Raw genomic sequence first — 15,994 nt, forward strand, 5'->3', positions numbered from 1 at the left:
TCTCAATACCTCCAAACTGAAATGTCTCCCAAACTGACTTCTCCCAGCGGAGCTAGGTCATCCGCTTATTTGCCAGGCATTTATCTTGTGTAGTCCCCTTGTAGACAGCCAGGAGACTGGGAAGGTTAGCAGGAAACCGGGTTTCCCTCTTTATCAGGGGTGTCCAGCCTTTTTGAATGTGGGGCCAGATCACAAACTTTTTATCACCAGTGGGCTGGCGAGCCATATTCAAAGACCTCACAGGAAGTGGTATCACATCAGGAAGTGATGTCACATGACCTTTGACGCCAATGAAGTTGCAGGAAGTGACAATGAAATGGGTCTGGAAATGTGGTTTAAAATCCAAAATAAAAACAATATAAAAGCAACAGTGAAATAATACCAAACACTTGACTAAAATAAACACTTTCACTTTTACTCACTTCTCTATGAATGAAAGAAGCATAATGCAGGCTTGCCCTGGGACACCTGGGTGGACAGCACCAGATAGAGGAAGCCATGGAGGAGCAGTCAGCTGTTGGCCTCCAGCAGCAGCAAGGAGCAGGAGGAGAAGCTTCCCCCTCACGAGTGCATGCACGCGTGTGGCACCCCTGCGCGGGCTCCTCAGCATCCCACCCAGGGACATGGCAGCCATGTTTCATGCTCGCATGCTCATCCCCACACCGCACCGTACCACACCACCCCGCCCCTTCCCCGCCGATGCAGTGCAGACTGCCCATGGCACGGGGCTTAAAGGACCCAGCCCGGAGCCAGCAAAAAAAAAAAGGGGCTTCCTCTGCTGGGGAGGGAGGGAGGCGGAGGAGGCGGAGGAAGCGAAGGCAGCACAGTGAGCCTGTGCTGGCGCCATGCACTCACACGAGGACATGCGAGCCAGGCATGGGGCAGCACCCAGGCAGCTCCTGGCTGCAACTTCTCTGCCTGCCACCGGGAATATGAACCACGCAGGTGAGCGTGGAGAGGAGCAGGTGCAGGGGCCCCAGGATGATGCCTTCTTCTCCCCAGCCACAGCAACGAGGGGCAGAGCCAGGTGCAAGCAGCGATTTAGCACGAGGGAAGTTGACCGGAGAGGGTCTGGGCGGGTTTCATCCCCGCTCCCCTCACCCCGCGTGTGCCCGGCCAGGCTCCGCTCACCACCCGCAGTGCTGGCCAGCGCAAGCTCTGCCTGGGACCGCCCCACGCCACACCGATGACCCATGCTTTCGCTGCCGGCTACTCCCCTTCCCACACGCACGTCCGCAACGTCAAGTTGACGCAGTGCAGGTGGGAACCTTGTCCTTTCCCTAGCCCTTCAGCAGCCATTAGGAAGCTGCTGAGGGGCTGGGGGAGGGACAAGGGGTGGGAACGAAAGTAAACAGCGTTTACTTTCGTTTCCCGTCGCAGCACCGAGGGCCACAGAAAATGGCTTGGCGGGCCACGTGGCGGCCCATGGGCTGTATGTTGGTCAAGCCTGCTCTAAAGTTTCAATAGATTTGGTACAGTCCTACAAGACATTTTGATTCTATACAATCTGCCTTTTCCAATGGAAAATCTTCCAACAAAAGTTTTCAGCTGCTCAAGGAGTCTGCCAGTACCAGTAACTGGTTAGATCTTTTATCAGTAGAACAAGTAGTAAGGAGAGGAGTAGTGACAAATTCCCAACCACATTCACCATGAAATCCCTGCTAAATAGGAAGGATTGGAATGACGTCACATCCGTAGCACAACAGTAAATTCAGAACAGGAATGAACAACACTGATTGGGATTTAAAAAAATAAATAAATCAAGGTTTGATGACCATCTAAACTCATAATTATAAGTGCCACAGAAGATAGAGCATGCATTTGTGAGAGAGCAGGTGTGCACATCGCCGAGTTAAGGCACTTCCAGGTTACCAGACGGTTACTGTTTATTTGCTCCTGGGGTGAAAACAGATATCACCCATCACATTTGTGACACCATAAAATTTTTTATGGCACACAGATGTTGAGCAAATAGATGTCACTATCTTTTGTCATGCCACATCAAAGGAAAATCAGTGACATGAAAAAAGGCAGTAACAGACTTTATTGCTTTATTGCAACGGACATCAGCCTGAGCTGCTTGCACTCTACAGCCACATCAGGCAGGTGCCCTGGAGGGAGGTGAAGGGGGACCTCAAGATCCTGGAGCACTTGCCTGGCATTCCCTGCTTACGGGAGGCGGCATCCTGGAGATCTCCATTCAGCCAGAGTTTCCCTGCATGATTGCATGAGTGAGTCTGGCTGAGTGGAGAATCCCGACTTCCCTATCCCCACTCAGCCAGACTAGCTTTCCTCACTCAGCCAAAACCACCTGCACAGATTATATTGCTTTTTGTCCCACATCAAGGGTGGGAAAAGGGGCAACATGTGTTTCACACAATGAAGCACATCAGCTGTACCCTTCAGACAAAACACACATTCCAAGACACATCGTGGCACAGCTAATCCACTTCAAATCGGCGACATCTCCTTCTAGCCCTAGTGTCAGATGGCTACAAGTGACAAAGATTTTTTGTGCATTCAATATAATCTAGCATGTGCCTGCCAAGATCCTGCCAGTTCTTTTATGCCATCTTAACCTCTGATATACAAAATCCAGTATAAAAGTGGGTTCAGTTCATGTATACTTATAACCTCGTGGTCCAAAAGGCTTCTCTCTACCTCCAGGCCCAGTAACTTGAGGCCCTACCATTAGATAGGTGAATTCAGACCACATAAAATGCTTTCCTCTATTAACAAGCTTCGTCACTTATCCTTCCACCAAATTGCTCAAGAAGCCTTTGCACAATGTACTGATGAAAGAGTCATTACTAGCTATTTTGCTTCACTGCTCTGATTTTAAAGCAATATGACTATTTATAGTCACATAAGAAAATCTCACAGAGCAACTTGCCTGGCAACCTCAAACACTCACATGTGCAGGAACAATTCCAGGGAACCCCAACAGCAGCTCATCTCAAAAGACTTTCCTTCAGGCATGCCTGAAAGAAACAGTACTGAATATTTTTACATTCACCAAGAGGTCCAAATGGGTGCACAACAGGCAATCAGTGGGTCCATGAGTTTCAATCTCAGTGTTTTGTCTCCAGCCATGAATGCTGCCACCTGATAGCCACTTCCCATCCGGTCATCCATGACTTTCAGATTGCAGCGTACACTTCAGTTCGAGGATACCTCAGGGGAGAAGCATTCAGCTGTGTGCCCACTTGAAACAGTTCAGAGTTCCAAAGTCTGGTGTTCCTGTCAATGCATGACTCCAAACCCAAGCAGACAGCAGTGTTACAGATTGTCCAGCCACACCATGGTTTCACATTCTGCCCGATATAAAACCTTCAGCACTGGTGCTTCCATTCATCTGGAGAAGAGAAGGACAAAGAAGCAATAATGCAGTAAGAGTCTGTTGTGGTATATAGTGCTCATGATAAATAGCTTAATACACATTCCATTTTCTTCCAATAGTCAAAACATGGTGCATATTCAGTCATTTAAATAAAGCAGTCCTTTTTTGGAATAAAGCTATGCGCAAAGTCTTCATTTGCTATGGATTTCCTGACAGCTAAGTCATAAGTACAGCCACTATGGAACTGGGGCACTATTGCTAGATGCTACAGAAGGCAGACTGGAGATGAACTGAACTCATACTTGCAGCAGAACTCAGAAGACATGTGTGTTGCACCTCAAATCAGTTTAATATGTTAGTACCTCAGGTTAAAAAATTACCCTAACAATTTACTAATCTCACACATGCAGAAGAACAAAGCAGGAATGTGTAGCTGCGATTCAGAGCTGAGCTTCAGAAAAACTAAGCACTGGCTCTCACTACAGGTAGAGCAGTGTTTGAAAGTCCCATTCACATAGTTGGAATGCAGGTCATCCTATAAAGCCATTTAAAACAGGACCTGCTATGGGGGCTGATGGTGGAAATATATAGTGTTTGGAAGTAGTTTCAGATTATCTTAAAGCAAGAGTGACAGTAAGGATGGTGACCCAGGAGAGCAGAGTTGGCTAGCTGACATTCTCCTGCCAGCTGCAGAGACAGCATGTTATAATTGGGACAAGCCCTTCAGTTACACCTTCTTTGCAAGCTGACCTAAGCCCAGCCTCTCCATTGTTGCTAGCATGGTTTTACTCCTGATCATCCCCAAGCTGAGCTGCCAGCATCCACTAAAGTATCTGTACTTCTCAGATATAAGCAGCGCAAGGCCTAGACAACCTGCAGTTCAAACTGCACAAACTGGGGCACAAACTGCAGGTGCAATGACTGTAAGGGAAAGCTGCTATTTCCAAAATCCCACCCTTCCCATCAAAGAATATTCACTGCTTTGCATAACAAGAAACAGAACTGTCCCTCAGACATATTTCTTATTCAGCAAAACAAGATTAAGGAGGACACATGGGGTTTTGCCTTACTGTACCTTTGTTCTTGGAATGGGGTGTCCATGTCCCACAAATAATTAGAACTGTCCCTGGGCTGTGCGGCTGCTACTTCTCAAAAAGGCTTAGCGAGGGCTTGCTGTATTTAGGGTTTTGGTGTGAACTGATATGGGGGGGGGGGGGGGGGGGGGGGGGGAGGTGTCAGGGCTTCTCTCAGGGCTCACTTGGAACAAGGGCTGATCACGGTTGGGGTAGGTGGGTAAACCAGGGCGACGTTCACTCGCTCATTGCCATTCTTCGGGCAGATGATCTCTGTCACTCCCTCTGGTCGCGGCTGACTCAGCAACTCTCCTGCAGGAGGGAAAAGAACACATGCTAAGCATCACAAGACACATAGTTTCGCTGAGACCCAGAGGGGAGCATCTCAGACCAACATCACCAAGCGTCCTAGAAGGAAGTTTGTTTTTTAACCCATCCAAATTCTCCTCTGTGTCACCATGGCAAACATCCTAGTCAAGAGGCTGCTCCACACAAGGGCAGCATCTGCCACTGCTCCCTTCCCCTCCCTCACATTACCACAGACTGACCCAGGAGAACAATTGGGGACCCACTTCAATTGACAGGCTAATGAGGCACAGGCTATGGAGTAGGTGTTCCTAATTGGGATCTGGGGTCAGCTGGGACCTGAAATTTACTTTCCAGAGCTCTGCGTGAATGAACCACACTGCAGTCAACAAGGTAACTGGTAGATGGCTGGACAGAAATTATTATTCATGGGTACGCAGTACAGCAATGACACTCTGCACCCATCCCCCCTCCCCCCCCGAAATGCAATCCGAGGCTGGAAGAGATCAGTATCAGTAAGCAGGAGTGTTGTATATAGCCCACAATGGTCCTTTGCGCTGTGCTCATTTCCTGTACCAGCCCTTGTTTGGTTCATCATACAATGGCAAAGCATTCGGCAGCTGCTGTGAGATAACAGCAGTGCATTTCTAGAGGAGTGCTAGCCGGCACACCAAGTTTCACTTCAACCACTCCCCCCTGCACACCACTGAAATACATTTTTCATTTGTTTAACAATGATGGGAAATGGATTACGCCAGACATGTCTTGCATGCGTACTCATCCCTTTAAAGCCTCTATTACTTGCCACTATCAGAGACAAGGTGCTGGATTGGACTGGATTGGATCTGACCCCATTATGGCTCTTAAATGTGGCTCTGCATTTGTCCCATTACCGATGTCTAAGCTACAGGATTCAAGGAAGGGCCTCAAACCAGCTGCAGTCAAGTGAAGAGAAGACAACAAAAATAAACCAAATGAAACAATCTTCAACTGTTAAACCCAAGGATGAAGAATCCATTCTAGCAATGTTTTCCTCCTTTTACTTAGGGTGATGCAACCTTAATCACTGCTATTAGGGACCACTTTTTGCATTCAAACCTATACCACAGCAATTTCAGAACTGGCATGTGAAGGGATCTGCTCTTCTAGAGCTGCTAGCTGGTCACTGGGTGCCACTTCCTCTGCATTTTCGGCAGCCGAAATCAAGAGGCTGGAAATGCATTAAATGACTTTCCCAATTTTCTTTTCTTTACAAGACACTTCTACAGCTGCAGTGGGAATGTTACTGATACTACTACCAGTAGAGGTCTATGCCATCTTGAACGGGAAGGAAGTTGTGCGTGTGATGTGCTCTCTATTCAGAGACTGTGCAGGGCATGGAAACTCCAGATCTAAGCCACCTAGTTTCTGCTGCATCCTCTGGCCTGGAAATCTTGGTGGTGTTTGTTATTAGTCTGCTCAATGTCCAGTCTCTTCTATGTTGTTTAAGTAAAAAGAGACTAGAGAAGAAAAGCTGGTAAGCCCACAGTAGACATTCTCAAAATCTTCCCGGTGAGGCAGGAGACATTTTACTTTCCTAGGCAGTTTGATTTAACTAATTTTGTTAGGGAGGCTGGATCAGCTTTTAAATCTGAAATACACCCAAGTCAAATCTTGGGGTATGTTCAGCATCATTTCAGATTCTTACTGATTTTCCAAGACTAAACTAAGGCTAGTCTTTACTCTGAAAGAAAGCAGTTCTCTCATAACCATGTTTTTATTTTAACCACTCAGCTAGTTTCTCACAGTGTATGGGTGTACCCAAAACTGTTCAGTTCAAGGTTCATGTCAGGCTACACTTCAGCAATACATCCTGCCTAGACATTGCTCCTGATTTCCTACATATGTGTGTTTCACAGTGAAGAGAAAAAAACCTTACCATTTAACTATTTCAGAATAGCCAAGCTCCCCTGGCCCTTTGGTGCCTTATCACAATGGTTCAATCCTGTTTTTAAGATCACTATCAGAGGTAGCAGACCACAGAGGTGATATACCATGAACAGCATGAAGTTGTTATGCCCGTCCATAGGTGGGCTGACAGGGTGGCAGGGACACAGCATGGACTGCAGTCAGAACTCTAAGTGCCCATCTCACTTGACACCATGTCTCCACTTTGGCATAGAGGGAATCGCTTCTAGTAGCGATAAGAAAATCAACCACTGGGTCCAAAAAGCACTTGCCCTCTGCTTCATCTACCAGCATACAGTCGCAGCCACCAGTGGTTCATGTGAGGCAGACATCTGCCAACAACAGGCACCAACAGGATCCCCAACTCTTGTTACAAAGGCCACTGAGCAGGCTGCCACAAGATTAAGTTACTCCTGACCTGGATCAGGTCTGAATCAGCAACATACTTCACATCCCATTATAACTTACTAAGGAGCCCCCATGTGCTGCCCTTTTCACATTATTAATGCTCTAAGCTGTCCAGGTCCTAAATTAATCTATCATTAAATGCTCTGACAATAAAACATGTTGTTATTAAATGCTCACATAAAAGAGTTCCCAGTCCATGACAAGGGACTACAGAATACAAACTGCACCCACTGATATTTTCAAAAATACCGAAAAAACACCGGACTAAACAATAGCACTGTTGGTGGTACCACAGTGACACAACAAAGCTTGATTTAGCTATCCCAGGAGTGTCCAAATACTGCAACCTTTTTCTCCCTATCATTACAGATGCTTTAGTAAAGACACATGCATAATTCTTGCTCTTAAAAAAAATAAATCAGGTACACTAGTATAATTCCTGTGCAACTGTTACTTGTAACAGCAGAGGAGGTCAGTAGATCCCAGCAAAAACTGCAGATGCACATTTTCCATTACAGACTTTTTTTTTCTTGTTCCTATTGTCTTAATGAGCTGGTGGTAAATAAAGTGTTCCCCTAGTAGCTGGTGTACAGTCCATTTAACTTCAAGTTAGTTTTCATATTAGTGCTAGTGTCTCATACCTGTACTTCAGCTTCAGATACTACAGCTGCTTTTAAGCCACACAAACATTTTTCTGCAATATTAGAATATTAATTTCCTATTTTAAATACAAATACCTCTATGATGGCTTGGATAAAGGTGATCCTACTTCACACAGGGGGTTTTGGATAGATTTCTAAAGGTCCTTTCCAGCCCTACTTTTCTGTGATTCAACATTTCCACATTTCCCTCAGCACCTCTGACAAATTCCATTATCTTCAAAGCTGGAAAAATGACTGCTTAGCATCTCTTCATGATATAGCTGATACTGTGGTGAAGGACAACTGCAACAAACTTGAGTTAACAGCCCATGTACAAGGCCTTAAGAAAGAAGTCAAATAGAAAAAGGAACTATTTGCAAATCACATTGCTTTTAATAGGTCAAATATTCATAAAAAGTAGACTGTCGGTCTAGGAGGCTAAAAACCTTGCGCCACCCATCCTCACCCCACACCATTCCCTTATATTGGTTTTAATAATTCCATCTGTAAAGTTCACCCATGCAGTGCTCTGACCTGCAGCAGTTCCCACAATCACAGCCTCATTTTTGCAAGATTGCACACTTCTAGACCAATGATGCCTAAGATATTCAGCCCCACAGGTTAGATCCAGCACACAGGACTGGTCCCCAAGCCAAATCCAGACTGTAGAGTCACATCACCTGCCTTGTGTGGCTGGAATTTAGTAGCAGCAGCATTAATTGCCATATTACTACTTCTCTCATTGCCAGATTACTGGCCCCACAGGCAGCCCCCTGGGCCACATGATGCATGGGGTTTGGCCCACAAGGTCCTCAGAGGTCTAGAAATTCATCCCATGTCTCCCTCCCAGGTACATGCACAAAATGTCTTATGTTACTACAAAAGACAAGGATTGTTGTGGGTGATTTTATATGGGACCAACTGAGAGAAAGATAGTTAGCCATGTCAGTTGAAAGTCAGGCAGAAGGCAGTGTAGATCTGCACCTTACAGACTAACTAAATCGGAGATGAAGAGCACAGGCTTTCATAAAGCAGAGGGCTTACACATAATCAGATGCTGTGAAGAGACGTTTAGGGACAGACTCAGATGAGCTTTCAAGTGCAGGGTGTTCTTCTTGCCATATATTACTATAAAGCAGAGTCAGATCACGTTTGCTGTTGTTGTTTGTTTTTTAATACATCACCCCAGACAGTTGGAGCAACTCTGTTCCTGCCGGGATTGTTCCACTCCCATTTGTTTCTGTAATGGCTTGCCCCTCCTCTTCCCCTTGCACACTTCCCCATCCGTCCTCACAGTTGTGAGTCTGCCACTTGGTTGATTTTTGATGCCAGGAGTTACATAAATATAAACCCACCTAAGAAAGGAAAAATATTCCATATTCCCTCTCTCCTGGATAAAGTTCCAGCAGACTTGGCATGGCATTAGACATGCTTTGCAGATCAGTCAGGAGGGGGTCACTTTGAGTGAATGTGCCCCTCCTGTTTTCAAAGCACATGAAAACCTCAGGCCCTTGGCTGGCTGCAGCGTTTAGCCAATCACTCTGTATTTTGATAATGCATTCTTTCAGAAGCATGTCACACACTCTTTACTGGAAACCTCCCACTCAGAAGGGTCATACTGCAACCAATGCATAAAACATTAACTAAAGTGCTGTTCTATTCTAGCCTTCCTTTTCACATTATCAAATAACCTTCCTTTTCACATCATATGCAGAGAGACAATTAAGACTTTAAGTGAAACTCCGTTGTTAAGTGAAATTGCTTTGGCTTTGTGTATCTAAGTCTGCGCTGTGCCATGAAGGATCCAATCCATTGTCACTAAGTAGTGACAATTGACCTGCCCAACCCTGACTATGCTGTCCTGGTTGAGGCACCAGCAAGCATGATGCAGCACATCAAGTATGAGGGCACTCCTGTTGGTCACAGTAAATGTGTCATCTGGACATGACTAATATGGGAGTCTCACTGAAAGCAAAAGGACAGATACCAGGAGTATAAGCATCCAATTCCCTCAACAGCAGCAAGGTGCTTAATTGCCTTTAAACAGTTGGGTCAAAGTGATCAAGTCATTTCTGCAAATGGGATTAAGGAGCTTTTCAGAGTACTCCCCCTACTCATTTTGCTTGGGCATGCACAGCCCAAGAACAGACCACAATCACAGAACTCTATGTGAGCAACTAAATCTTTGACAGTCATCAACTCTGCTGTTATAGTCCCAGGACCCTCAGGCTCAGCTTCACAGCTGTATCCTCAGTGGTGGCAGATGACAGAACAAAGGGCAATGGTCTCAAGTTGCAGCAAGGGAAGTTTAGGTTAGATATCAGGAAAAACTCTCAATAGGAGGGTGGTAAAGCACTGGAACAGGTTACCCAGAAAGGTTGTGGAATCTCCATCCTTGGAGGTTTTGAAGACCCAGGTAGACAAATCTTTGGCTGGGATGATCTAATTGGGGATTTGAGCACAGGGTTGGATTAGATCAGTGTTTCTCAACCAGTGGGTCATGACTCAAAAGTGGGTCACAAGAATATTTAAAAGGGTTGTGAGCAAGTCCCATAAAAATGTGTGAAAGCACAGGTTTCCCCTTGCAAGCTGGCAACATTCCAGCCTGCAAGGGGCTGCTTGGGACGATTGGAGGCAGCAGGTGCACATGTAGCTGTGCACATAGACATATGTGGCCAGCACACAGCAAAGTTGGGTCATGGGAGCATCCCCAGCCGTTGGATGCAGGTAAGTGTATGGGGAGTGGGGGTTGGAGGTCCAGGGCACTGTCCGGACAGCTGGGGGATATGGGTGTGGGTATGTGTGGGGTGTATCTGCCTGCCAGTGCTGGGGAAGGTGGCCAGGTGTGGGCCAGAAAAGGAGGGGGAGGGGGCAAGCAGAGGGAAGGCACCTGGCCCTTCAGCAAGGGAAGGGGGTGGGGACAGTACTTCACAGCAGGGAGCTGCATGCCTGGGCTGGCAGCACAGGGCCAGCACCCATACACACAGGGGCCTACACTCACTGCTTGTGGGGTGGGACAGGACAGGGGCAACGCTTGCTTCTTGCACTCCAGCCCAAGCAGAATGGGGGCAGTTGGAGGCCTTCACTGACAGGGCTGGGGGGTGAGCAGGGGACCAGGGGTCAGTAATGAGGGACCCCAGCATGGCCCAGAGGAGCAGGGAACTGTGGATCAGGCCAGGGTGGTGTGGGTTGGGACAACCCATTGATCTTAGCAAATAGGTTCTGGTATGAAAAAGGTTGAGAACCACGGGACTAGACCTCCTCAGGTCCCTCCCAACCCTCCCTTTCTATGATTCCATGATCCGTGATATAAATGAAGGCTGGTTATGGAACCATTAGACTGTGACATCAGCCAGATCTGAATCTCTGCATTCAGTATTGCAGCTTACTCTTCTTCCTATATATGCAGTTGGAAAGAAAAAGGAAACAGGGTATTTTACTTTTGTTTATAGCTACCCTATTATCCTGCATTTCATAGTTTCATAGCAGGTAGGATCGGAAGGGACCTGAGCAGATCATCAAGTCTGACCCCCTGCCACGGGCAGGAAAGAATGTTGGGGTCAAACGACCCCGGCAAGGTGATTATCCAGCCTCCTTTTGAAGACCCCCAGGGTAGGAGCAAGCACCACTTACCTTGGAAGTTGGTTCCAGATCCCAGCTGCCCTGACTGTGAAGTAGTGCTTCCTGATGTCTAGCCTGAACCTACTCTCAGTCAACTTATGGCCGTTATTCCTAGTTACTCCTGGTAGTGCTCGGGGGAACAGGGTCTCTCCCATTCCCCGCTGGTCCCCCTTGGTAAGTTTATAGACAGCCACCAGATCCCCTCAGACTTCTCTTGTGGAGGCTGAACAAGTTCAAGTCCCATAGCCTCTCCTCGTACGGCCTGCCCTGCTGCCCCTGATCATGTGAGTCGCCCTCCTCTGGACCCTCTCAATGCTGTCCACATCCCTCCTGAAGTGTGGCACCCAGAACTGGACACAGTACTCCAACTGCGGTCTGACCAGTGTCGCATAGAGGGGGAGGATCACCTCCTTGGACCTGCTCGTGATGCATTTGTGGATGCATGACAAGGTGCGGTTAGCCTTACTGACCTCATCCTCACACTGTCAGCCCATGTTCATCTTGGAATCAATAATGACTCCAAGATCCTTTTCTGCCTCTGTGCTGATGAGAAGGGAGTTCCTCAGCCTGTAGGTATGCTGCTGGTTCTTCCTCCCCAGGTGCAGCACCTTGCACTTGTCAGTACTGAAACCTACCCTAACAGGGTTTTTGAAAGGAAATTGAAACCCATTTCCTTACTGCCCATCATGCTGCAGAAGCATGCTGTCAAGCTGGGTAAGTGCTGAGCAGGTTCTGTGGAACAGATGCCGTGTAAAGAGCTCCTCACTTTATGCTGACTGTAGCTCTTTGAGATGTTTTGCACATGTGGATGCCACTCACAGTATGCTTACGACCCTAGGGAAATAATGCAGAAGCATCTCAAGTAGGAGCTGAACTGATGACCAAAGAGCCATCTTCATTTTGCCCCAGCTCCTCTAAAACAAGGACATAGCACAGAAGGTAAAGAGATGGTTGAGGAAGCCATTTAGCTATCACGTGGAATACAAGCCAACCACACGACTGGGCAGCTGCTATTTACCTGACAGAGGGGAGCGTGGCACTTTGGAGTCCAGGCTGGGATGCTGCATGGCCTTGCATCCAAAATTCTAGTTTTAGACAAACCTCTTAAATCAGCTGCCTTCTTGCTTTATAGTTCATGGGTTGGACACTAAGGCACAGAGATGTTCAAGTCCAAAGGTCACATAGCCCTGGAGACAGAACCTGGAGTACCTGTGCTTCAGTCTCAACAGTCCCTTTCCCTGGCGCACACTGCTGTCAACTCCTTTTTACGTTGCTGTGCTGGAAACAGCCTCTCTAGCACCTCCTCCAGGTCCCTCCAACAGAAGCTCCTGAAAGGCCAAGCAGAAGCACAAAGGAGCACTGAAACCAGCAGCACACCCTGCCTTGTGATCTCTTGTCCAGTCTTTGCCTGTGATTTTACACTGCAAACCCTGCAGGTCAGGTCAGGGCACTCTTCCCTTTCCAACTGCATATACACAGAACTATGTGAACAATTATCCACAGCAACCACGCTTCCCCAGTTATCACCAAATTACTGAAAACCTCTCTGGAAGCAACACAGGGAACTTCGGAGCAGGGAAAGAGATTTTATGATGTGTGGCACTGATGACTACAAATATAGGAAAACAACTTTAAAAGCCTCTATCACAAGTAAAGGGTATTACTCCCTTTGTCACAAACAAGCCTCATGAAGCAGAAACCCTATGGTTACTACTGGAAATGCCTCCCCAAAACACAGCTCTGTTAGTACAACCGCTTTCTCTCTTCAAATGGAACATTATTCTATGGTGCAAATCAAGGTGGGAACAGATGGAGCCTTTGTGTGGCCAAAAAGATTTTTATGGTGGCACGAAGGGCAGGCAGATGACTATACCCCTCATCACATCAAAAATGCCCAAAATTTGTGGCCACAAAATAGGTGGTATCAATTTGTGCTGCCTTATTGCTACAGGCACCTGTTACATTAATGGTGGACAAGTCCAGCCACCTTAGGCAGGCACTTCCAGGGCTTCAGAGGCCATATCCAATGCACCATGGGAATTCCTACTCTTTGGGTACACAGGATCAGGTCCTTGAAGCTCCTACTTGGGTTCCCCTATTTGGGATTTCCTGGTGCAGTCCCAGGACTGAAACCGCCAATCAGGCCCAGTGTCAAATGTGCTCTAGGACCTCACCAGAGCACACTTGACACTCTGGTACAGACCCAGGGCTGGGACCAACAATCAGCTGATTGCCAATCTCAGCCCTAGGACAGCACCAAAGCAGGAAATCCCGGGGCATGCCACTTTAAGGAGGAACACCTTGCCCATTGTCTTGCCACGATTCTATGAGTGCTTGTGGGGCACTGGCCAGGTACCAGAGGATTGGAAAAGGGCCATTTACAAGAAGGGGAGAAAGGCGGACCCCAGCAATTATAGGCCACTCAGTCTTACCTCGGACCTTGGGAAGACCTTTGAGAAAATTATCAAGGAGCACATCTGCAAGGGCCCAGGAGGGGAGGTAATGCTCAGGGACAATCAACATGGGTTCACCGAGGGCAGGTCCTGACTGACTAACCTGGTTTCTTTTTATGATCAGGTCATAAAGTCCTTGGATGAGGGTTTTGGGGTGGATGTCACCTTCCTGGACTTTAAGAAGGCCTTTGACATGGTTTCCTACCACATTTTCTTAAAAAAACTAAGTGACTGCAGCATTGATGCCTACACAGTCAGATGGGTGGCAAATTGGCTAGATGGTTGCACCCAGAGAGTGGTGGTGGACAGGTCATTTTCATCCTGGAGGGATGTGGGCAGTGGAGTCCCTCAAGGCTTGGTCCTGTGGCCTGTACTGTTCAACATATCAGCGATCTGGATGTGGGTGTGGAATGCACACTGTCCAAATTCGCTGATGACACCAAGTTGTGAGGCAAGGTGGGCATGCTGGAGGGGAGGGACAGAATCCAGCTAGATCTAGACAGGTTACAGAGGTGGGCAGATGAGAATAGGATGGAATTCAATGCAGACAAATGCAAGGTGTTGCATCTAGGGAGAAGGAACCAGCAACACACTTATAGGCTGGGGAACACCCCTCTTGTAAACACGGTGGCAGAACAGGATCTTGGAGTCATTGCTGACTCCAGGATAGACACGAGCCGCCAATGCGAGGAAGCGGTCAGTAAGGCTAACTGCACCTTGTTGTGTATCTACAGATGCGTCACAAGCAGGTCCAGGGAGGTGATCCTTCCCCTCTCTGCGGCATTGGTCAGGCCACAGTTGGAGTACTGCATCCAGTTCTGGGCGCCGCACTTCAAGAGGGATGTGGCTAGCATTGAGAGGGTCCAGACAAGGGCCACTCGCATGGTCAAGGGCCAGCGGGGCAGGCCCTACAAAGAGAGGCTGAAGGGCCTGAACCTATTCAGCCTCCACAAGAGAAGGCTGAGAGGGGATCTGGTGGCCATTTAGAAACACACCGGGGGAGCGGGGGGGAACAGCAGGAACTGAGGGAAGCTCTGTTCCCCTGAGCATCACCCGGGGTTACTAGGAATAATGGCCACAAATTGTTAGAGGGAAAGTTCAGACTGGACATCAGGAGACATTACTTTATAGTTAGGGCTGTCAGGCTCTGGAATGGACTTGCAAGGGAGGTGGTGCTCTCTCCTACCTTGGGGGTCTTCAAGAGGAGGCTGGACAGATATTTGGCTGGGGTGATATGATCCCAGCACCCATTCCTGCCTGCGGCAGGGGGTCAGACCTGATGATCTGTTTAAGTCTCTTCCGACCCTAAGCACTACAATACTATGAACCACACACACACACACACAGAACCAGAGCAGACACATGCACACACACACATCCGGAACCAGACAAATATGTGCACACACAGACACACAGAACAAGAGGCAAACAAACACACAGAACCAGATTCATGGGTGCACAGACCCAGAGCTGCTGGACCACCAGAAAAAGTCCGACCCATCAATGCCCTGGGCCTGCAGAAGCCCCTGCGCTTCCCTGGTGAGCCAACCCCTGGGCTGTAGAGTGGCCAGCCGAGGCCCTGACCCAGAGCCTGCCCATCAGCCCAACCACCCACCCACTCCACACAGCTAAGCCTGCCAAGGTGCAATGCTCCTGGCAAGGGGCAGTGCCAGCCCCATCCCAATAGAGGGGCTGGGCCGGTGCTGGGCTTGGAATGGGTGGGAATCAAGAGGGTTCAGCTGTAAGCCCTGCTGCAAGCAGACCGGGCTCTGTAGTTGGGAGCAACTACCCAGAGCCGGGGCTGGCTGCAACCAGGAGTCTGCAAACAGCTGCACGCGTGCCTTGGAGCAGACGGTGTGGGGGGCCTGAGGCAGGACAACCTCGGCCTCTCCCCTGCTGCTGGCACAGAGCTAATGACTGGGCTCTGGAACCTAGAGCAGCTGCTTGTAGCCAGCCTGGACTCTGGGCCGCTGCAGCAAGCAGCAGGCAGGCTGAAAACAGCTGCGCCAGGCTCCACAGCTCTGGCATCAGCTCCATTCTGGCGGTGACTACATGCACACTTTGGAGCGGGCAGCAGGGATAGGGGCTGGCCCTGAGGCAGCACAACTCTCCTGCTGTCCGCTCCGAGGTGTGTGCGCAGTCACCGCCAGCATGGAGCTGTTGTCGGAGCTGTGGAGCCCGGCACAGCTGTTTGCAGCCTTCCTG

The 15,994-nt window shown here is 48.4% G+C and overlaps 1 protein-coding gene across 3 annotated transcripts in view; it reads right to left on the reverse strand.

The window, feature by feature from the left end:
- The window catches only part of MFHAS1 (multifunctional ROCO family signaling regulator 1), a 74,965-nt gene that overhangs the window by 9,547 nt on the left and 49,424 nt on the right, over positions 1 to 15,994 (reverse strand). For 2 of the 3 annotated variants that reach the window (XM_019498183.2, XM_059722216.1), the window contains exons 2-3: positions 4,599 to 4,725; positions 2,915 to 3,355 (exon numbers count right to left, since the gene is read on the reverse strand). The exons of the other annotated variant lie outside the window; for it this stretch is intronic. In XM_019498183.2, coding sequence (XP_019353728.2) covers positions 3,352 to 3,355; positions 4,599 to 4,725 — 131 coding nt within the window. In that variant the 3' untranslated portion in view covers positions 2,915 to 3,351. The remainder of the gene's footprint in view (positions 1 to 2,914; positions 3,356 to 4,598; positions 4,726 to 15,994) is intronic. 3 annotated transcript variants of the gene reach the window in all.

Source organism: Alligator mississippiensis, chromosome 2, assembly GCF_030867095.1.
Source record: "Alligator mississippiensis isolate rAllMis1 chromosome 2, rAllMis1, whole genome shotgun sequence".
NCBI lineage: Eukaryota > Metazoa > Chordata > Crocodylia > Alligatoridae > Alligator > Alligator mississippiensis.